This window comes from Lynx rufus, unplaced genomic scaffold (assembly GCF_022079265.1).
Source record: "Lynx rufus isolate CCGP_SWC_20201006 ecotype Redwood Valley unplaced genomic scaffold, mLynRuf1.p SCAF_31, whole genome shotgun sequence".
In the NCBI taxonomy this organism is placed as follows: Eukaryota; Metazoa; Chordata; class Mammalia; order Carnivora; family Felidae; genus Lynx; species Lynx rufus.
Window position 1 is genome coordinate 5592888 of NW_025814847.1, and position 23619 is coordinate 5616506.

At 48.5% G+C, this 23619-nt stretch overlaps 1 protein-coding gene and 1 pseudogene across 1 annotated transcript in view; one reads left to right on the plus strand and one right to left on the minus strand.

Annotated features, from left to right (window-relative positions):
• INTS3 (integrator complex subunit 3) overlaps positions 1-20051 on the minus strand; it is a 39492-nt gene extending 19441 nt beyond the window's left edge. Inside the window, exons 1-6 of the mRNA XM_047092765.1 lie at positions 19201-20051; positions 10348-10431; positions 8883-8966; positions 3650-3763; positions 3371-3455; positions 1086-1152 (exon numbers count right to left, since the gene is read on the minus strand). Coding sequence (XP_046948721.1) covers positions 1086-1152; positions 3371-3455; positions 3650-3763; positions 8883-8966; positions 10348-10431; positions 19201-19344 — 578 coding nt within the window. The 5' untranslated portion in view covers positions 19345-20051. The remainder of the gene's footprint in view (positions 1-1085; positions 1153-3370; positions 3456-3649; positions 3764-8882; positions 8967-10347; positions 10432-19200) is intronic.
• A 2523-nt stretch (positions 20052-22574) lies between these two features.
• LOC124521664 (small nuclear ribonucleoprotein G-like) lies at positions 22575-22801 on the plus strand (annotated as a pseudogene).
• Positions 22802-23619: the final 818 nt, after the last annotated feature.

A 23619-nucleotide genomic window follows, 5' to 3' on the forward strand; every position in this document is an offset into this window, starting at 1 on the left:
TCCCAAGAAGATGGTTTTAAACATCTAGGGACTCACTTGCACCAAAAGATTTGAGTTTTTGTGGGGTAGGAGCAAAGGTAGGGCAGTTATGTGACACCTGTACACGGAGACCGCTCCCAACTGCCCAAATGAGGAAAATGCAGCTTTACAGTACCAGAACAGAAACAAAATGAGAACGATCATTTAGGAAGACTGTCAGCAAAGGTGATGAATGTAACTGAGTCCTGGGATGGGTAATAAAGAGAAAAAGAAAGTGAGACCACTGGACTCAGGACACCAGACAGGCACAGACACCCTGCAAGAAAGTGCTAGGATCTCCCGGGCTGTGCAGCGGCACCAATGGAAGTGCCTGAGCCGGAGCCGCAGCGGAGAGCCCAGCCCAGGGCACTAGGTGGCGCTGCACGGCACCTGACCCAGCTCTCCGCTGGGGCAGTGCCCAGAACAAGTGTGAATAAGGGAGGAAGTCTGTTCTTCTGAACCACAGGAAATATGGACATTTGACTACTGTGGTGGCCTCACACAAAACAGACTCAGAAGTCAAGCAACAGAAGACCAAGAGGAGTCCTTGCCCCCAACAAGTTCAAATACGGAACAGCCCTTATAAAATTTCTGGTCCTTTGATGGGAAAAAGAAAGAACTGGCCAGAAGCCCAGCGTGTCCCCCTTACGTCCTCTACCACCGCAGCCCCCCAGCCCTGTGTGCAAACTTGAGCAGAATTCCTGGGCCCGTTACCTCCTCACTCCCATCTCAAGACAGCAGGGGTTGTTGGGTGGAGAGCCTCAGAAGGGAGAAAAGGGGTACCTGCCAGGCCCGAGTGGTTGGCTGGCCCCACTCTGCTGAGCTCATTCTCCCATGTCTCCCCCCAAAGATAAACATTCCAAGGAGGTCTGGATCAAAAATAAACCCTTATCAGATGAAGCTAGTTTTTCCTGGGCTCTGAGATGTTTTGGCAAAGACCTCTTCCCCACCCCTTAATCCCCTGGGCCATACCATACCCTTGATTCCTCCACTTGCCCTCCCTCCCCCTCTCTAACCCTAGGTGTTCTCAGGCCGCCCACACCTGTACCCATCATGGCAGACTCTACCTCTGCTCTGTCAGGATATCCAGGACACTCTCTGCCAACCAGATATTTTTTGCAGTAACATCTCCACCTGATTTCAAAGGGGGAGAAAACGAGAATGGCTTTCATTAGCAAGTCCACTAATCCAACACAGTTCTTCACCCATCCTGTTTCTCCATCCCTAACTGCTATCCCATCATGGAGGTTCTGAGTGTTGGAACACCTGCTTTCTGTTCAGTCATGCTTTGAAGTTTCCCCTTTGCTTCCACAGAGAAAGGAAAGGAAGGTTCTAGAATTTTCCAGAAACCAGAGCTGCTACTTTTCTATAACCTGGGGGTTGGAGTGGGACTACTCTGACCCTGGAAAGGGAATGTCTAGGACAGAGACATGAAGAGCCCCTGGTTGGAAGAAAGGGTGACTTCTCAAACAGGGCCTGAGATACAGGCAGCCAGTGACAGTGGCCATCCAGCATCAGGGTGTCCCAAACCAAGTCAGGCACATCACAGGCCAAGGGTTTCTTGTTTCAGGCACAAGACAGGCCATGGTCTTCTGTGCTTGCTATGGAACTTTCTGGGGCAAAATTACATGTGGCAATGCCAGACCAAAGTCCGAGGATGAGAAGCGGAGACTTAGGAAGACCAAACCAGGAAAGGAAACACCAGGAGGTAAAGGAGCCAGCACACCATCATGCTTGCTCCTTCCTAATTTAAAAAGTCAGTGTTGGGCTGCCTGCGGGGGACTCAGTCAGTTGAGCATCCGACTTTGGCTCGGGTCGTGATCTCATGGCTCATGGGTTCAAACCCTGCGTCGGGTTCTGTGCTGACAGCTTAGAGCCTGGAGCCTGTTTTGGATTCTGTCTCCCTCTCTCTCTGCTCCTCCTCTATTTGTGCGCATGTGTGTGCGCTCTCTCTCGAAATAAGTAAATAAACTTTTAAAAAAATTTACAGAAAATTTGCAAGAAAAGTACTTTTTTTCTTGAACTATTTAGAAGTTACAGACATAATTTTCCATACTTTAAATTTTTTTTTTTTGTAATTAAGTACAATTCACATACTGTAAAATTCACCCATTTAAAAGTATATAAGGAGGGGCGCCTGGGTGGCTCAGTCGGTTGAGTGTCCGACTTCAGCTCAGGTCACGATCTCACGGTCCGTGAGTTCGAGCCCCGCGTTGGGCTCTGGGCTGATGGCCCAGAGCCTGGAGGCTGCTTCCGATTCTGTGTCTCCCTCTCTCTCTGCTCCTCCCCCGTTCATGCTCTGTCTCTCTCTGTCTCAAACATAAATAAACGTTAAAAAAAAAAAATTAAAAAAAAAAAAAAGTATACAAGGGGTGCCTGGGTGGCTCAGTCAGTTGAGTGTCTGACTTCAGCTCGGGTCGTGATCTCTCAGTTTGTGGGTTCGAGTCCTGCGTCAGGCTCTGTGCTGAGAGCTCAGAGCCTGGAGCCTGCTTCAGATTCTGTGTCTCTCTCTGTCTCTGCCCTTCCCTGGCTCATGCTCTCTCTCTGGACCCTCCCTTGCTTGTGCTCTGTCTCTCTCAAAAATAAACATTAAAAAAAAAGAAAAAAAAAGTCAGTGTCCACATAGTCACATATCACACAGGGTAAGGTTTATGCACATCAAAACAGGAGCACCAGGGTTACAGACAATCTTAAAGAGGAAGCGAGGAACCAATGGGAATGAGGAGATAGCAAAGCAGGGTCATTTTGAAACAAACACATGTGATTTGGGGAGAAGAGGCAGCATGGACAGGCCTCTTGGATATTCAGTGACTCGGACTGATGTCACTGATGCCAATGAGATAATAAAACCTAAATGTCAGGGTCTCTCCAGTGACATAGTTCTTTCCTCAAACTGGTCCCATCAGATGTCATAAATATTTGGAAGCAAGAGTTTGGAATGTAGAGGTGGAGCCAAGGAAGATACCTGGGTTTCTGAAAGCATACAATGTCACGGGAACAAATCATTTGCCCTCCCCTCTCTTCCCACTCCTTCCAGATCCTTCCTGATCCAACATGCCATGAAACCCCAGAGTAAGGACTGGCCAAATCAGGCCAACTATTCTATATCATGCCCTGAGTTTGGCAGGAAGGAAAACAAGGCAAGGCAAGACGTATTGCTTCAAGAGACCCCCCCGCCCTGTGATTTTTCCATTGCTTTCTGCATCATTGTGTGGCCGGAAGAGGCCTGTCTCAGGAGAAAACAGTCCAGGCAACCCAGGAACTGAAACCCCAAGGCCCTTCACTGTCCTCCACAGCCTGCACCTAGCCTCTGGGCTCCTCTCTCTGCTTTCCACCCTTGCCATCAACTCACCAGCAATCTGCTTCATGAACGTCATGCACACACCGTCAGCTCCCAGAACCGCACTCTTCACTAGTTCCCGCACCAACCACACCAACTAAAAGGGAGAGGAGAAGACGGATGAAGAGAAGGGCCTGCAAATTTGAGGAAAGGGTGAATCCAACCACGTTACAGTTTAGGTGTACGAAGGCAGGGCATGTTATCCCTGATTCCTCTGTCCCTTCTCTTTAAGAGGGGATCCAAACTCTAGCATGTCTTTGAGCTGGATCTCTCTTTCCTTCCCGGCCTTACCTGAGTACGGCAGGTATCCTGCAGCTTCAGGTACTTCTCCATAAGTATCTGGTTGATCTTGTTCAGGACAATATTCATGCCGTCGCGACTCACCAGAGCCAAGTCCCGGTAACACTGTGAGAAGCAAGGTCGTGAGCAGCCGGTAGGCTGAGGACAGGCTCCCCCCGCCACCTTAAATACCACTCATGGGATTCAAGTGGCCCCTGTGGATGCTGCCCTTCCACAGGGCTCCTCCACCCCAACCCCACCCTGGCCCTGTCACACACGGTGGGAAAAGGAATGCAACTACTCTCCGAGAAGGCAGAAAAGCCTCCTAGGAAAGGCTCCTTGACCCCCCATGTCTCTTCTTAGAAACTGTCACCCTGTTTCATGCCACAAGCTGAGCAAAACCAGGTGGAGGCCGTCTGCTTTTCATCTGCCAGTGAAAGGTCACTGCAGGATGGGTTTGGTTGAACAGACCAGAAAGGACCTCAGAGAGGTTTTTAGACCTGTATTGACTCAGCCAGATGAAGCAAAGGGCTAGGAACATTAGGGTAAAGGATCCAGGGACCAAGGCCCCAGAAAGAAAGGGCAGGACCAAACTGAACTTCTTTAATTAAACATCATTCTTCTTTTCTCTGGACTGCCCTTTGCTCTGCCAAGACTGAAAAAGGAGGGGTCCTTAGGTGCACCCAGCCCTGGGAGAGGTGAGGCAGAGTACGCCAATCTTTGAATGCTCCTGCTCCCCTTCCTGAGAGCATTCTCACCTCTCTCTACAGAGAGCAGACTCCCAGAGGAAGGCCTCAGGAGGCCTCACTACCCACTGAGCTCCAGGCTGTCAGGGTCTCAGCACAAAGGGCACCTTGGAAACATACCTCCTACCTCGGAAAGCCAGTGGCATCAACAACGATAGCAAATATGCTAAGCTAACATGCACTGACACTGCGCTCCATATTACACATATGGTTGCATTTGAATCCCGTAACAACCCTCTGAAATAGGTGCTACCAGCTCTGTTCTTACAGATGAAGAAAGAAACAGGTACAAGGGAGTAAAGTAACTTGCCCCAGGTCACTGAAGAGACAGAAGAAGAGCCAGAATCCAAGTCCAGGCAGTCCCGTTCTAGATTCCATGCTTGTCACACCTCTCTGCCAGTGCTAGAAATAGCTGCGAGAAGAGGCTACTGGGGAGGGAGGTGAGGACCTAAGGTGGCTGTGAGACAACCACATCCCTAAGCTCTTTCACCCTCAGTGTCCGGAAGGGAAGTGCTCCTCCTGCGCTCCGGCCTTGATATAGGAGGGACTCCTGAGCCCTTAGCTACTGTTACTTCCTCCGGCCTCTACGGCCCGTAAGTCAAACGACTGATCTGATAAAAACACCAACGCTTCAAGATCCCTCCTGTGCCACAACTTTTCATACCCTTTTCATTCCCAAAGGAGAATTTAATTATCCTCTGACTCCATCTGAGATCAAAAAGTACAAGCAAAAGGGAGGGCGCCTGGGTGGCTCAGCCGGTTAAGCGTCCGACTCTTGATTTTGGTTCAGGTCATGAGCTCATGGTTCTTGGGATGGAGCCCCATTTTGGGCTCTGCATCTCCCTCAGTCTCTGCCCCTGCCCCGTGCACATGCGTGTGCATGCGCGTGCGTACTCTCTCTCAAAAATAAACGCTAACGGTAAAAAAACAAGAAGTACAAGCAAGCAAGGGAATAATTAATTAATGGATAAGGGAACCCAGTGAGCTACTGTCAATGTGGTGGTTGGTAAACGGTGCTTCTGCCCTGGAGCCTCCCTGCCCTGGAGGTGTGACTTACAGGCTGGGCACAGAGGAGGAGGGAGACAAAGGCGAGGAAGATCCATGTCAGGACAGACAGAGACCAGAGTCACCAGAGAGGAGCCCTGTCTGTTCCATAAAGAGCAGAAGCGCAGAAGAGACCCGGGACAGGGAAGGAGGACAAGTTTCTCAGGAGACACAGGGACAGACGAAGACAGAAGATCCCGTCTGCCTGATCCCGTGTGCCATGTGGGGCCTTACCAACCACACCGTTGCTAACACATGCAGCTGAGCACCAGGGCACCCCTTCTGGATGCTGTCAGTTGCCTCACCAACCCCTGTGCCAGTTTTCTGACTGGCTTGGAAGAGAAGTAGATGGGGAAAAAAAAACCCAAAACAAAACTCAGTGGGGACCAGAGAAGAGCAGCAGAGAGTCTCAGAAGAAAGGAAAGGTGACAGGATGGCATGGAGGCAGCACTTGTGCCCCAGACCCTCCAGGCTGGGCCCAGGCAGCCTCCAACCCACCTTCTTAACCGTGAACTACCAAGGCCTGGGTCCTTGACTCTGAGGAAGAGAAACTGCCACACCCTCCCCTATCACCTTCACCTCCTAACTGCTAGTGCCTGCCTACTCAGCCTCCTACACCCCCCAACCCCTGAGCCAGGCCTGCTCCCAGCTGTTCCGTTCAGACATCAAATAGGAAACAGACACACTCAAAAACTATAAACATAAGGGCTGCCGAGAGGGCAGATGAAAGCTAAGGTACAACTGGAACAAAACCCACCCCATACATACTCCACTCTGCACCCGAAGCCAGCCTGCTCTGTCCTTAACCGAGAGTTCTTGTTTACCTGCTCAACCCGCCCTTGCTGCGCCCACTAAGAAGTCCCAGAGGGCTGGCCCTGACGTCTGTACCGGCCTGCCACCTGCCAGCAATGACTGAGGCTCTTCATTCAGCTCCTGCTTTCCCAGAGCAGATTTCTAATGTGCTCAAGACTCAGTGTCTACTACCAACCTCTCCACCACCCCTGCCTCTGATCTCTCGGCCTGTGAAGATCCAGGAGCCAAATCTCCACCCTATCCTGAGGTTTCTGGTCCAGAGACAGAATTAACCGCAAGCAAACCCTTAGAAAACACACCCCTTCTTTTACGCTGATGCCTAAAACAATGCATCAGAATCCGTCCTCACCAGTAACTCCGACTTGAAACTTCCTCAGGACAGAAGGATTTCACAAGATAATCACCCTTTTAGGGAAGAGGACCAAAGCACCTCAGAGACATGCCGCACATTCTTCCCATACTCTGACCTGGTTCAAGGTCTCTCAATGAGTCACTACCTGCTAGCTCCTCATTTCCCTAAAACCATGTCTTCTGACCCCCCTGATTCCACCTACTCTGTCTGAAGAGCCTTGACCCAGTGGCCTGTCAGCCTAGGATGTTCCAAAGAGGGGATTTACTTGGAAACGGCTAGCATGTGAACACCATCCTGGTGCAGCTGTCAAACAGCTTGAGACCCAAGGCAGGAAGGATCTGGGCCACCCTCATGAGGCTGTCCCAGGGCAGAAAGAAGACAAAGTGCTCTAGCCCTTTGCCATGTCTAGACAGCCAAATTCATGACATAATGAGCATTCATGATGCAGAGGCCTATGGCCTTTCACTGTCAGGCTAGGCAAAGAGCTGAAAATACCACGCACATCCTGCCCCCTTCACTGAGGTTTACTCATTTACCCTAGCTGATTCCAATCCCACCTGAAACCAACAAAAAAACCCAGCAGACTGGACAAATTTGCACTGAGGTGACTGCACAAGACTTTAACTGTATTTATAAAAGCCCACATAAGAGAAAACAAAACCTTAACCCCAACCGCTTCACCCCCATCTCTGCCAACAATTTCTTTAAAATAGAGCAGCTAGACCGGGTCACGTTACTGTTTATAACCACTAAATTGGAGACATTCATTCGTCTTCAAGGGTCTTGATGATAAATCCAGTATGAAAATGAAATGCCAATTTAATTCAACAAGGTTCCAGCTCAGAAGTGGCCTGGGACGCCAAGGACCTGTGAGTACACACTGTTCTTCCACGTTACGCACACCCTGGATGTGACTCCAGGTGGCATCGGTGGAGTACGAACACATCAGGCTGCCGTGCTCACGTCTTTCCCCTGAGGTTAATTCAAGCCGCTACGCCAGAGGGCTGTGGGCACCCTGTCCTTGTCCCTGATGAGGATATTCTTTGGTACTCCTTGAACAAATGACAATGTCTTTGACCTCTAATTACCTTATAGGTAACCTGGGAGTGGCTTGGAAAGAAGGGACAGAGCCACCAACCTCATATGGCTTTTGAGAAGATTAAATGAGATCCTGTCTGGATAGAGCCCAACAGAGCGCCGGGCACAGAGCATGTGTTTCCCCATGTTCAAGGAAAGGCCAGTAAGAATACTGAGTGTCCCCACTCCAAGCTCCTCTTCTCTTAGTATCATAGAGTCACTGCTAGACACCAGACATATCCTTCTAAACCACGGTCCCAAGACTCAAAGGACACAGAACTGCTGCAAAGGGGAATTCTGTAGAGGCAAAAGACAGAATTTTGTCGCTTTTTTAATAAAAAAAAAAAATTGTTTTTAACATTTATTCACTTTTCAGAGTGAGAGAGACAGAGCGCGAGCAAGGGAGGGGCAGAGAGAGAGGGAGACACAGAATCCGAAGCACGCTCCAGGCTCCGGGCTGTCAGCACAAAACCTGACACGGGGCTTGAACCCACGGACTGTGAGATCATGACCTGAGCCAAAGTCAGACGCCCAACCAACCGAGCCACCCAGGCGCCCCTCGCTACTTTTTTAAATGAAAGAATGGAATCCGAAGAGATCACCCTGCCTAATCCCTGACCCCAAAGAAGGATCCCACTTAATCCATTTCACATAAAGGAGACTCTTCTGTCTGTGAAGACCCCAGACTAGTTTTCACACAGTACTCGTAAGGAAGTCTGGCCCCAGTGGGCTCCAGGGTTCTCTTGGCCACTACGCTATTGTTGCACCAATCGTCAGCATCAAGCTGTTAGATCCTACTGATGGCAGTGTTAAGCCTGCTTTCTGTTCACTTTCCAGTGACAGACCCTGCAAAGTACTGGGTAAAAACTCTCAATGGACCTGACTGCACTTGCTCGCTTCTCTTCTCTGGACTAAGTCCCGACTCTCATAACCTTGACCATCACTCTACAACATACAACTCTTCAAATGCTTTTCCATTGTCACAAATGCCTTTTCTTGCCCTTTAGCTTGAAAATCAAGACATAGAGAAAGGATAGGAGTCAGAGAATGACTAATTCACTGAGAGTAAAACAGGAGCTGTACGCATATCTGGAGAACAAGGTGATCCAGCTCTGGCCAACAGGACTGGCACTATGTCAGCTAACCATAAGTTCCACCATATCCCCAGATTCTACCTGAGGAGCGTCTGTGAGTTCAGAGCAGGGAGTCTTACCTTCTGAGCTTGGGCAGGTTCGGTGAGGACAAGGGTGAAGAGGCCCAGGCAGATTTCCTCATGCTGGGGGGGGCCTTTGCACACCTGGAACATGAGGAAGGAAAGTAACTAGTTGTCACTCACAGGAGAAAAGTTCTTGAATACAGTTTCTCCCAGAAAACTTGGATAATCTGCAAAGGAGAATCATCAACTCTTCTACCTGATGATTTCCTTCTCCTAAAAGTGATAAAGCATGTGTTTTGGGAGAGAGGTGGAAGAAAAGGACAGACCCTTATTGCCTTCTCCAAGGCTTAATACAGGCCAGCATTTAAAATGGGAAAAAGGGGCACCTGGCTGGCTCAGTCAATGGAGTATACAGCTCTTGATCTTGGAATTGTGGGTTCAAGCTCCACAGTGGGTGCAGAGATTACTTAAAAATAAAATCTTTCAGGGGCGCCTGGGTGGCTCAGTCAGTTGAGCGTCCAACTTGGGCTCGGGTCATGGTCTCGTGGTCTGTGAGTTCGAGCCCTGCGTCGGGCTCTATGCTGACACCTCAGAGCCTGGAGCCTGCTTCAGATTCTGCGTCTCCCTCTCTCTCTGCCCCTCTCCCACTCATGTTCTGTCTCTGTCTCAAAAATAAATATAACCATTAAAAAAAATTAAAATAGATAAATAAAAAATAAAATAAAATTTTTCAGGGTGCCTGGGTGGCTCAGTTGGCTGAGCATCCAGTTTCAGCTTAGGTCATGATTTCACAGTTCGTAAGTTTGAGCCCCACGTCAGGCTCTGTGCTGACCGCTCAAAGTCTGGAGCCTGCTTTGAATCCTATGTCTCCTTCTCTCTTTGCCCCTCCCCTGCTCACATTTTGTCTCTCTCTCTCTCTCAAAAATAAACAAACATTAAAAATTTTTTTAATAAAGTAAAATAAAAATTTTCAAAAAATAATAAATAAAATGGAAAAAAAAAATCCTACTGTACCACCTTTACCAGACCTTAACAGCCTTCAGTAGGAAAGGAGGAAGCTGCAAAGTCATTCATGGAGTAATAGGCCTTGGGCAGGTCACTGAACCTCTGGTATTTTTAAGGAGAAGCCATAACAAAAATATTTTGCTATAAATAAGAAGGAAATACTAAGCATTCACTATGTGCCAGGAATTACTCTAAGACTTTTACATGTACTATTTAAAATCCTTTCAACCTCACAGATTAGGAAATGTAAAGGATCAAATATGAGAGAATAATTTGCAAAGACAAAAAAGTCACTACAGAACTAGGAGTTATTTTTAAAAGCTATTTAAAGACACCTAAGTTCCAAGAGACAGATTCCCACAGTAAGACAGAGAAGAGAGAGGAGCCGGGAAGCCTGGTTCAGGGAGCTGAGACATTCAGTTCTGTCCCTCATGCCCAGCCACAAAGTGCTTTATCTTCTGAATCATGTCTCACAGCTCCCGGAGCAATGGAAGTGGGGCGGGGGGCATATACTTACGTGGGCGTTGAGGGCATCGTTGGCCTCCCTCTCTGAGACACCAGCAGTCATCGATGTCACAATGCTCATACATCTTTCTAACCTCTGCGAAGGGGTGAGAAAAAGTTCAGAGTGTGTCATACCACCACCTGCAAAGTATTTCTGGCCCCAAAAAGTTTTCAAGAAACTTAAACCTCATCATACCCCTAGCTCTAACTACCAGTTTACAAGTGAAGTCACATGGGGGTATAATCAGCAAACCAGAGTGTGGAAACCATGACCGGCAATCTGGTTCTTTAACATAGAAACTGCAAGGAAAAAAAAGCAGGGAGGGAGAAACCCATGTACTAAAAGAGATTTAAGACCATAGCCCATGGAAAGGCACCTGGCTGGCTCAGTCAGCTCAGCATGCGACTCTTGATTCTCAGGGTCATGAGTTCAAGCTCCACCTTGGGTATAGAGCTTACTTAAAAAACAGGGGCGCCTGGGTGGCTCAGTCAGTTGAGCACCCAACTTCAACTCAGGTCATAATCTTGCAGTTCGTGGGTTCAAGCCCTGCATCGGGTTCTGTGCTGACACCAGGGAGCCTGCTGGGATCTTCTGTCTCCCTCTCCCTCTGCCCCTCTCCTGCTCTCTTTCTCTCTCAAAAATAAATATTAAGAAAAAATTATAGGGATGCCTGAGTGGCTCAGTCAGTGGAGGGTCCGACTCTTGATTTCAGCTTAGGTATTGATCTTGCAGTCTTAAGATGGGGCCCCACATCAGGCTCCACACAGAGCATGGAGCCTGCTTGAGATCTTTCTCCCTCCCTCCCTCCCTCTCTCTCTCCCTCCCTCCCTCCCTCTGCCCCTCTCCCCTGCTTACACTCCCGCTCTCTTAAAAAAAAAAAATCCTAGCCCATTGAATAAAATAAGAATCCACTGATATTCACATAACAACTAGACGAAAAGGGAAAGCTCTTTGACAGTGGAATGCTAGCTGATAAATGCATTAGGAATGACTGAGTCAGGCAAATATCATCAAGGGGTGCTAAAACCAGAGGTGAAATTATGCAAGACACTATTTACTTGGGTTCAAAAATACTTAATTACAAAGGGAAAAGAGTAACTACAGGAAATTCTAGAGGATATACCACCTTAACAAAGTGATCAAAGTCAACATCCCCAGTAAGGAGACAAACTGACGACACCACATGCCTCAACACGGTGCACTGAAAAGGCTAGAACAGCACTTGTACAGTTTTCTGTCCCAAAATGCATTATCTCAATCTAATCATGAAGAAATTTCAGACAACCCAATTTGAGAGATATTCTACAAAATAACTGATCTGTCAAAAGCATTTAAGGTCATAAAAGACAAAGACAGACTAAGAATCTGCCTCAGATTAAAGAATTAAAGACAGAGTGCACCTAAATGCCACTTGTGGTCCTGGACTGCTATAATGGACATTGTTGGGACAACTGGGAATACCGCAGTATGTTCTATGACAGTAACATATCTATGCTAAATATTCTGATCTTGACAACAGAGCAGTGGTTATGTAGCTGAAGATCTTTGTTCTTAGGAAATACACAATGAAGTGTTTAAACCCTGAGTGGTGTCCTGGCTGCAACTTACCGTCAAAAGGTTAAACAGTAATATGTATACAGATAAATGTGAATAATCGTTGAATAATTTGGATGAAAAGTATATGGGAATTCTATGTATTATAACATTTCTCTAAGCTTTAAATTTTAAAATAAAAAAACTTAAAAAATTAAAGAAATGGGCACCTGAGTGGTTCAGTTGGTTAAGTGACCAACTCTTGATTTCAGCTCAGGTCAAGCTCACGGTTCATGGGTTTGAGTCCCACGTCAGGCTCTGCGCTGACAGTGTGGAGCCTGCTTGGGATTCTCTCTCTCTCTCTCTCTCTCTCTCTGCCCCTCCCCTACTCATGCTGTCTCTGTTTCTCTCAAAATAAACTTAAAAAAACTAAAATAAATACCCTTAAAAATTAAAATAATTTAAAAAATAAAGCGTATCAATCAAATGCAACATGTGGTCCTTGTCTGAGTACTGACTTGAACATACCAATTATAAAAAGGGGTTATGAGACAACCAATTTGAACAATTAATATTTTATTGTTAAAAAAATTACTATTAATATTTTTAGGTATGACACTGAGGCTATACTTTAAAAAGAAAAAAAAAACCCAAAACCTTCCCTCACAGACATACATATGAAGTATCTACAGATGAAATTATTTATCTTGGATTTGTGTCAAAATAATCCAGAGATTGGGGGGAGATAAAACAAGATTACCAGGGACCGATAAGTATGGAAGCAGTGGATGGCTCCAGGGGAATTCTACTGTTCTACTTTTTAATGTTTGAAATGTCCCCCCAAAAAGTTAAAAAAAATTTATTTTTACTATTATTATTTTTAATCTTTTTAACATTTATTTAATTTTGAGAGAGAGACAGACGACCATGAGCCGGAGAGAGGCAGAGAGACAGAGGGAGACACAGAATCCAAAGCAGGCTCCAGGCTCTGAGCAGTCAGCACAGAGCTTGATGTGGGGCTCAGACTCACGGACCATGAGATCATGACCTGAGCCGAAGTCGGACATTTAACCGACTGAGCCACCCAGGCGCCTCAAAACAAATTTTATTTATTTATTTATTTTTTTAAAAAATTTTTTTTTTTCAACGTTTATTTATTTTTGGGACAGAGAGAGACAGAGCATGAACGGGGGAGGGGCAGAGAGAGAAGGAGACACAGAATCGGAAACAGGCTCCAGGCTCTGAGCCATCAGCCCAGAGCCTGACGCGGGGCTCGAACTCACAAACCGCGAGATCGTGACCTGGCTGAAGTCGGACGCTTAACCGACTGCGCCACCCAGGCGCCCCAAAACAAATTTTAAAAAATGAGTGTGAGGAAAGAAAAGGACTAGTGGAGAAAAGGCCAAGCTCATGCCTGAGGCTCTGGTCAAACAAAGGTGGGGACAGCTGCATCAAAGTCCACCCAAGAGCTACTCTAGTTTCAAAGGCCAACTCTAACATGGCACGCGCTCAACATTCTAAGACCTTAGTCACTACTTCCTGTTCTGAAGAAGCATTTAATACTAAATACTGAGAAGATATTGATAAACGTATCTCATATTAAATCAGTGAGCCTCTCCATTATCACCACCTAACTTACTTCCTGAGTCTTTTAAATTTTTTTTTTTTTCAACGTTTATTTATTTTTGGGACAGAGAGAGACAGAGCATGAACGGGGGAGGGGCAGAGAGAGAGGGAGACACAGAATCGGAAACAGGCTCCAGGCTCCGAGCCATCAGCCCAGAGCCCGACGCGGGGCTCGAACTCACGGACCGGGAGATCGCCACCTGGCTGAAGTCGGACGCTTAACCGACTGCGCCACCCAGGCGCCCCACTTCCTGAGTCTTTTAAAACTGTATCTTGGGGCACCTGGGTGGCTCAGTCGGTTAAGCGTCCGACTATAGCTCTGGTCATGATCTCAGGGTTCATGAGTTTGAGCCCCGCATCCAGCCCTGTGCTGACAGCTCAGAGCCTGGATCCTGCTTCAGATTCTGTCTCTGGCTCTCTCTGCCCCTCCCCTACACACGCCATGTCGTCTCTCTCAAATTTAAATAAACATTTAAAAAAAAATTTTTTTGAAAAAAAACCCTTTATCTCGAGGACTAACCCAAAAACTATTTAAGGAAAACCAATTCCCAATGATGGTGATGCTGGCAAAATGGACAAGGGCGGGCAATTTACTTCCCCTGATCCTAGAAGTCATTACAAAGTGTCTTGCTGACAAGGGGCTGCGCGGCAAGCACTGTGAGGAACCATGAATAAGGACAACGGAAAGGGGTGTAGGAATGAAAGGTAATCATGTGTCTCCCTTGACCACCATCCTAAGTTTGCCTACACGCATCCCTGACTAAGAGCACACAGGTGGCACAGAGAACTGTGTTAAGGCAAGGAGCTCCCACAGCCACAACACTTCAACCTAAATCAGGCCTAAAGTCCTTCATATTTGAGGGTATGACAACTTCACTGCCCATCAGGTCTGACTAGCCTCCAAATTAGGTCAGATCAGCAGGCTCAGCCTTAGCAGACAGCACCCGTGTACTTGTGAAAAGGAGCCGTGAGATCACATGAAAACTGAGCTGTGAGATCCATTATTTCTCAGTCCAGCTCCCGCATGATAAGGAGAAGGAAGGAGAAACAGGTGGATTTTCCCTTTTTAAATTATATCCCTCTGTAAGACAGTTACCAATGGCTGGAGAATCCGTTCTGCCAGCTGCTAAACCCTGCTTACCCAGCCCAGGTGAACGAGCAGCACAGCACCCTAAGGTTCCAGATATTACTTCCTACTCAAAGGAAGAAGATTCTGCTGAATCATCAGCGATGCAAGAGAAGTCAAACAGCAGCTAACTAACGGGTAAACTAACAAGCACGGTATAGAAGAACCCCCTCACTACCCGCCTGCCTTAAGCCAATCTTGGGTGAGTTCCTTAGCCTCTGTAAACCCTGGTTTTTGATCTGAAAAATAGAAAAAGCCCTGTATCACAAGGTTGTTCTGAGGATCACACAAGACAAGCATGCAGCCTCAGTTAAATTATCATCTGTTCCATTTGTGAAAAAGCTCAGCAACTACACAACCCCATCTCTGAAGACCAGACCACGCCCTCATCTCCTGCTACTTCTTCTAATGGCACGTCTTTAAAGATTCCTGAAAACTGAGCCCTCCTACTACAGGACACGGATAAGTCCCTAACAAGGCTGTACAGGTTCCTCTCCTAACCACTCTCTGTAAACTTGTGCCTTCCAGTAAAGGGTAGGGGAGGTGGGAGGAGGCCTGACTGATGGGCCCAGCACCAAGACCCTCATGCAAAGCTGGATACACAGCCCTAGGGGCTGGCTATGTTTCTGGCTATGATGTAACCACAGAGACCTTGGACAGAACCAGGTTTCTCTAAGCCCGTCCTTGATGTTCTAAGCTCCACTCAGAGGCTTGAGTCAGTCCTATGGGTCACTGCCCAGTCAAAAACAAAAGTGGCCTCTTGGAACACAGAGGCCCAGTTAAGGATGTAGAAGTGGGAGAGTCCAGAATTTGGATGCATGGATAAAAGCAATGAGGAAAGAAATGCGGGCCCCAGTCCTTTCCAGGCACAGAAATATAAAAGATCCTGCTCTTCCCAGACTACAGAAATTACTTTTTGCAACAGAGATGGGAGAATGAACTACAAATCACTGGGAGTGACAGAAGGACCACACCCCCTCAGAGAGGGCCACAGAAGTCAAATGCCTACTGCCAAGTAGCAATACCCTGTCCTCTACAATCCCCCAGAGGCCCCTGGTAAAGATGGAATCATACATGCAGTTTCCAACAATTGCTGGCAGAGTGGCTCTGTTCAGAGTAAGCCCTCCGTGACAGCACCTCAGACTGCTGAGTAAGTAGTTACCATCTCTAGGAGCATCTGAAATGATTTTTCTAGTACTAAGACAACCTGACCATGTTCCTCACGACAGCAGCAATAGATGGAGTGGGGGCAGAGTGGGGGGAGGCCTTCCAAGCTGCCAGTACACCTGAAGCTTGAGACTGGAGTCAGAGAGATCCCTCTAACCTCCCAGTTTCCCTTCCCTCAGAAAGGTGAACATATAGTCTGGTCAAAACGTATATATTAAATACTGCTCTCTTGGGACGCCTGGGTGGCTCAGTCGGTTGAGCATCTGACTTCAGCTCAGGTCACCATCTCGCAGCCCGCCAGTTCGAGCCCCGCGTCGGGCTCTGAGCTGATGGCTCAGAGCCTGGAGCCTGCTTCCGATTCTGTGTCTCCCTCTCTCTCTACCCCTCCCCCGTTCATGCTCTGTCTCTCTCTGTCTCAAAAATAAATAAAAGTTAAAAATAAATAAATAAATACACACATACATACATACATACTGCTCTCTTACGGGAAGTCTGTGGCCCTGAAAGACGAGATTCCACTACCCTTAGGAAAAGAAGATATGGTCCAACCTACCGAATCCCCGAGGGCCCACATTAGGAAAGTTACTGAGTAAGCTGCGTTCCAAATATTCTACAGCCAAGAGTCACTTGTGAGTGACATGAGGGTCTTAGGAGAAAACACGAGAGATGACTGAAAGCCAGTTCCCTGGAGAGTTTTCACAGACAGGGTCATGAACTGTTCCTCAGAGACCACCTGGCGGGGACGCACCTCCACCTATCCCTAACCCTAAGGCCTGTCTGTGGCTAGGAGGGGGTGCTGGCTTGTGACCTATAGCCCTGCTCCCAGCCTGACCTCAAAGCAGACAAGGTCCTTCCTGGTGAGGGATGACCAGGAGCCACATGTTTTACACGCCTCCAATTTTTGGCACTATCTTTATCTCATTCCCCAAACTGAAACGGGATGGGCAAGAATTTCCCCTTCAAAGAGAGGGACAGAGCCGAAGAGAAGAAAGGAGCCAACGGTGTCCCCGGGGAGGAGTCACGGCTCTTGCCTGGGATGCGCTTCGGCAGTGTCTCATACTCCGGGCCACTGGAGGCCGTTCCTCATCACATCCAGCTGTAAGGACCCCAGCCTCTTCCCTGCCTTCACCAGGTTTTTGAGGGGATCTGTCATTTTTGTTTTCCACCTATGGGTGTGCTATCTCCACCTTTAGATGACAAGCTCTTCCAGGCAGATTTGGGTCTCCCTCATCCTGTCTTACTCCTATCTGACTCAGCACACGGGAGGCATACACAGGTAGGAAACTACCTCTGTGTTCCTGGGCGACAGGTGGGCCTGTGATGGAAAACAACCACACCCAACAGAGACCTGTCAATCAACACCAGGTCTTGATAACTTCTGTGTGCAGAAGAGACCCATGGGGAGACCCAGAGGAAAAAGCCAGTAAGTCTTGTCCTTAGAGACACTCTTGTCCAGTGAGAACCACGCACGTGGGTTAAAAACAGTGGCAAGGCATGCTGGAAAATTCAAATGCAGAGGGCAAAGGCCAAGAAGGAAAGGGGGGAGCCAAGGCGTGCTGGGAAACATCTACAGCACAAAGGATAGGAGGAAAAGAAGAAAGACCCTCCCTCCCCCTTCTCTCTGGAAACAGCTGAAAGTTCACTCTGTCCAAAACAGCACAAATAAACGAATAAATACTTCCTCTCTTTTATGGCCCCCTCCTGCCACATCACTGAGTCTACCAGCAAACACATCACCGTTCAGAACAGGATGCCATACTACCCTGTAGTACAAACTAGCAGAGGCAGGATGAGCCCTCTCGCAATCAGGGTGGGGAATAAACAGATTTTCATCCAGCCCTTGAGGTCTTTTCCCCTCCACCCAAACTGGTGGAGGGATCAAAGGCAGTCAACTATTTTCCTTCTACAATTCTAGAGCCGCAGTGCCACAACACAGATCTCAAAAAATACTTTGACAATGACAGTGGCTCCTTCTAAAGAAGTGGATAATTCAAAGTGCCAGACAATCCTAAAGTCATTTTGGTTTTGAGAATACATTATTTTTAGAAGCACTGTTCACGTTCCTAATTATATCTACCTTAGCTCAGAAAAGCAACAGCAGAAAAGCTGGATTTATCTAAAAGCACTCAGAATTATGGGGGAGAAGCATGATGGGAAACCAGCCTGCGTGCAGACACTGGCTAGGTGGATAACCCCCAAAGTTATATCCAGCCACCTTCTGTGTGTATGTTCTCCCATTCTGTACCTAAACCAACATGTTTTTCAAATCTAAACTATGAATTCCACGTAACTGCCTGCCCACCCTCTAGTATCTGATAAAGGGCAGTGAGGCAGTGACAAACTTAGAAGCAGGGAAATGGCCAGCGAAGAGCCAGACCCTGCTAATGCACTCATCCTATCCCAGGACAACCACTGGGTTTAATGTATTAGGTCTTACAAACAAAACAGTTCGGCAATCATGTCTCAGTTCTGGGTCTCACACTCCTAAGCAGGTCTCTACCCAAGTAGCAGTGCAAAGGGATACACGATTAACCCTGGGTTGTCAGGACAAGGCAAGAGGAACAAGGGAGATGGGGGGAGTAGCTGGTAGTCTAGAATCCCCATTCAGGTCCACAGCATCACCTCAGTGTACCCCCTTTCTCAGCACCCTTGTGTGGTTCCTATCTAGTCCTATTCTGTATGTATGTATGTATGTATGTTTTTTAAGGTTTTATTTTTAAGTCATCTCTACACCCAGTGTGGGGCTCCAACTCACAACCCTGAGATCGAGAGTCTCATCCTCCACTGTCTGAGCCAGCCAGGCGCCCCAATCTGGTTCTGAAGGACAGTCCCCTAAGTCCCATTCACCCCCTCACTGCCCTGCTGCAGTTGATGGTATCCAACTAAACGTTACTCACTAGTCCCTAGGTCTTCGCTCATTCTAAATGCCCAGTTAACATCACCGTCAACCGACTGTGTCTACATGAAGCATTACCTAACAGGAGGCTCCAAAGCCTGCTGCAAACTCCTATCAGCCCCCCAGACACCTACACCTACACACACACACACACACACACACACACACACTTCTCAACACAATATATGACCTAAATCCAAAGCAGGGTAAACATTAAGACTAGCTGTGGTCTGTGCGTGGAAAGGAATGTCAAAAATAAACTCGGTAGATCAGAACGGTGTTTCCCTCCCTCATCAACACCCCCCCCCCATTTTCATCCTAGTGACTGCTGTTGCTATGACTACCTGTTCAGGAAGTTGGCCCAAGCTCCTTCCTTCAGGAGCAGGAAGTCTGGAGCAGTGTTTGTGCTGCCTCAGAAAAGCCCTGAAGGCCTCCTCCCCGACCCCCCGACCCGCATCCGCTCCAGTACCCCTCCTCAACCCAATGTCTTAACTCCCTTCCCCACCCCCACACCTACCTCCTCTAACTCATCCTTGGCATCCAAACTGGTTGAAAGTAGCAGCCTCCCCCCTCCTGGGGCTCCTGCTCCCGCTCCTCCTCCACCTCCCGCTGCTCCCGAAGCAGCAGCTGCTGCTGCCCCCTTTCCCTTCGGTATCTCCATGGCTGCTGCCAGGAGACGGGAAGAGGCCAGGGGGTGGACGGACGGGTGGGAAGTCCTAGAGATGAGGAACTCTGGGTTGCCAGGACCTGGGGACAAGAGGGGGGAGTGGGGCAGGGGAGGGAAGGGTCCCTGTCCTGTCCACCCCGCCCTCCTCTCCCAAAGGCCGCTCCTGTGGAGGAGGCGAAGGCGGACGGCCCTCTAGATCCTGTCTCTGCAGTGGCAGTGCTGGGGAAAGGCCGCCAGCCCCTGAGTATGCCGGGGTAGGGGTCTGCACCTACGGAAAGAGAGGGGAGGCTTCCGCCCCTGAAGTGGAAGGGGAGCCCTTTCTGACTTCCGACCCTAAGAGAAACAGGGCAAACCCTCAGTTCCTGCCTCAGGAGGTGGGGGAAAGCGGACTCCTGCCCCTGAAGTAGGGGTAGGAAACCTTCCTGGCTGGTTCCCCAAGGGTTGGGGAGCGAGGCTTCTTGGGATCCGGCCCCCAGGGGTGAGGGTGAGGCAGTGCGCGCTATAGGTGGACACGGAGGACCAGCTTCACCCCACACCACACAGAGGCGGCCATGGTGGAAGGGCGGGGGGCGGGGAGGCTGAGGGCGGCGGCGGCGGTGGCGGCGCGGCGGCGGGGAGGGATCGCGGAGGCCGGAAGTGAGGGGCAGCGGTCCAGGCCTCGGCCAATCGCGGCTTCCGCGGTGGCGCAGGGTCTCACAGGAGCTGGTCGACGACGGCCGGTCCGGCTGCCAATGGCAACGAGACCGGCATGATGGACAACCAGAGCGGCCAATCGCATTCCACGTTTCGCTCGTGGAGGGGGCGGGGGGCGGACGAGACGACTTCCCGGAGGTGGGTGGGCGAGCGAGGCGAGGCGATCAGGAAGGGAAGCTGCGCCTGCGCGCGCTGGCGGGCGTGCCCTGACGCGCTTGCGCGGAGCCAGCCTCCTTCTGGAGCGTAGGCGGGTGCGGGGGCCTGGCCGCCGTTCCCGCAGAGTCTGCGAAACCCGAGGTCTGGGCGCGAGCAGACGGAGCGGGGCGCTCACCCCGTAAGCAGTGCCAGAGCAAACGTTGTCAGCGGGCGCGGAGCCAGCTCCCACGGCTGAGTTGGCATCGCACAAGCTGCAAGCGTCTGCGCTCACGAGTGCCGTCGTCCCCCAGAGACTGCAGGAAAAGCGCGGGTTCGGTATTAGTCGTCCAGCACTGGCTCCGCAAACGTGGCTGACGGACGGGATCGGCTTCGTGTCCGTCCTGAAGTCGTGCGTGGTCTGGATCCCCGGGGGCGCACCTGTGCTTCCTGGTTCCGTCCTGCGTCCCAGCAGCCTTTCCCGTTTCCCCAAGAGCGCTTTAGGGGTGCCTTCCCGATCCACACGGGAAAACCCATACTCTGCTGGTCATGCTCTCTGTACAGTGTAGACAGGGTTATCTTTGAGAGGAGATTACTTTTTAAAAATTCTTTATTTTGAGAGCATCGTTCTGGGGCTCAGCATCATGACCCTGAGATGATGACCTGTGATGAGATCAAGAGTCTAAGGCTTAACTGAGTGAGCCACCCAGGTGCCCCAACTTTTTAAACTGAAAAGCATTGTGCACATGTTATTGATGTGGGAGATAGGCAGAAGGAAAAGGCAGAATTAAATTTCCTCATAGCCTGAGGCCCAGTGACACTACTTGAGGCAGGCAAAGTAAAGTTTCTCCAGGAACTCCCTACAGTCTTAATTTTAATGCTTTGCTAGAGGGAAAACAACCTTAGCTTGACAATAGCTAGGCCTCCAGTGTCCTGGGAGTCTTTAGCATATGGAAGTCTCTTTGGAAACTTCCCATTTGACTTCACCTCCCCCAAACCCGCAGTATATAAGCAGTCACTCCTTACAACCCCGGTGCAGCTCTTCCTGCCCACGTGTCCTGCTCCTGTGCGCTTCAATAAAATTACCTTTTCGCACCAAAGATGTCTTTAATTCTTTCTTGGCATTTGACTCCGTACCCCACCATCACCCCAAAACTTCATCAGTTATCACTGCAGGGGATCCTATTTATTTCCAAACTTGTTAGGGCTTAACATTTTAACTCTAAATACACTTGGCATTGAAATGATGTGGGTCTCGTGGATTCCTTTACCATATACATTAACTATAAGACCTCGGGCAAGTTATTTTGACTTTCTGTAAATTATCCTACCTGTAAAATACAGAAGAAGCAGACTGGCTTATCTCTGAATACTCTTCCAGCTCAGGAAATCTAGTTCTATTTGCCTACGCTTTGGATTCCTTCTAGGTGCAAAGCACTGCATTAGCCACTGAAGAAGTCATTATAATAATGTTACTATGGGTCACTGGGTTACGGAACCAGGCTGGAACTCTGGTGGAAAAACCAGGCAGCACTCGAGATCTTGGTGGATTGGAGATTAAGTTAACACCGGTGGGCTCAGAGGAGACCGTTTCTCCAAAGATCTGAGCCCTGAATGAAGGGGGAAGGGTAATTTACAGTTGTCACCTTCTACATCTGCGGTGGGTTTTCGCACTCAGCAAACAGGGCAAGAAGAACCGGGAAGAGGGGTCTCTAAGCCAGAGACCAGAGCCTGTTTTAGTCCCGTTGGCCATCTTATGGTGTAAAACTTTATTCATTTTCCCAACAACTGAAAACGTGGAGATTTATTAGGCGAAGAAAGAAAAGTTAGTTTTAAAACACTATGTTCATGGGGTGCCTGGTGGCTCGGTTAAGTGACCGACTTTGGCTCAGGACATGATCTCAGCAAGTAAATGTAGTGCTTCTTTAAAAGCACCTTACCAAAAAAATAAATAAATAAAAATGAAAGCACCTTACATAGGGATGCCTGGCTGGCTTGGTCAGAAGAGTGTGAGACTCTTGATCTCTGGGTTTTGAGTTCCAGCCATATATGTTGGGTGTAGAGATTACTTAAAATCAGAATCTTTTTTTTTTTTTTAATTTTTTTTTCAACGTTTATTTATTTTTGGGACAGAGAGAGACAGAGCATGAACGGGAGAGGGGCAGAGAGAGAGGGAGACACAGAATCGGAAACAGGCTCCAGGCTCTGAGCCATCAGCCCAGAGCCCGACGCGGGGCTCGAACTCACGGACCGCGAGATCGTGACCTGGCTGAAGTCGGACGCTTAACCGACTGCGCCACCCAGGCGCCCCTAAAATCAGAATCTTTAAAAAATAAAAAAAATTAAAACACCTTCCTTAAAAAGTATTTTGGAATCTTTGAGCTCACCGAGTAGTCACCATGAGCAAAGCTCACCCTCTGGAGTTGAAAACATTTATAGGCAATAAATTATTGAAATTAGTTGGTGGCAGCATGTCCAAGGAATATTGTAGGGGTTTGATCTCTTTGTGAATCTTGTGAGAGATGAATGTGTGGAGATGACAACTAGGGGGCAACAGAACAATACTGGAATGGTGGTAATTTGAGGACATAGTATCATCATGTTAGAAGCCTTGGAACAAGTATAAACAGTGGGTGTTCCCCAGAAGAAATGAACTGCTTCCACAAGTCCCCTCTCTCCATAGAACCTGTTTCACTACAATATAAAAATCAGTCATGTGCATTTTCATATTGAACTTTTTTTGTTAAATAAACTTTTGTAATAGTCAAAAATACGTATTTTGGGGCGCCTGGCTGGCTCAGTTGGTGGAATATACAATTCTTGATCTCAGGGTCCTAAACTCAAGCCCATGTTGGATGGAGAGATGACTTAAAAATAAAATCTAGGGTGCCTGGGTGGCTCAGTTGGTTGAGTGTCTGACTCTTCATTTTGGCTCAGGTCATGGTTGATGAGGGACCATAGGCAAGCTGAGGGCCAAGCACAGCTAGCACACCTACCCCCTCCCCTCCCCACTCCCCCATGGTGGGATATGTGTGATGTTCCTTAGGCACTCCCAGCTGCCCCAGAACAAAGGAAAGGAAAGAGAACAAGTGGCTAACTGATAGAGATCACCGTCACACAGACGTGTCTCCATCAGTTTACAAATATCTTAGTAAATTACAGGAAAAAGGCAATCCCATCAATGGCCTAAAGTCCAGGAACTCCCTACTGTCTTAATGTTAATGCTTTCCTAGAGGGAAAAACAACCTTAGTTTGACAATAGCAAGGCCTCCAGTATTCTGTGAGCCTTTAGCACATGAACATCACTTTGGAAACCTCCCTTTTGACTTTATCCCTCCCTCTCCCCCAACTCCATAAAATGGTCACCCCACACACTTAGAGTGCAGTTCTTTCTGCCCACGGGTCCTGTTCCCGTGCTTTAATAAAATCACTTTTTTGCGTCAG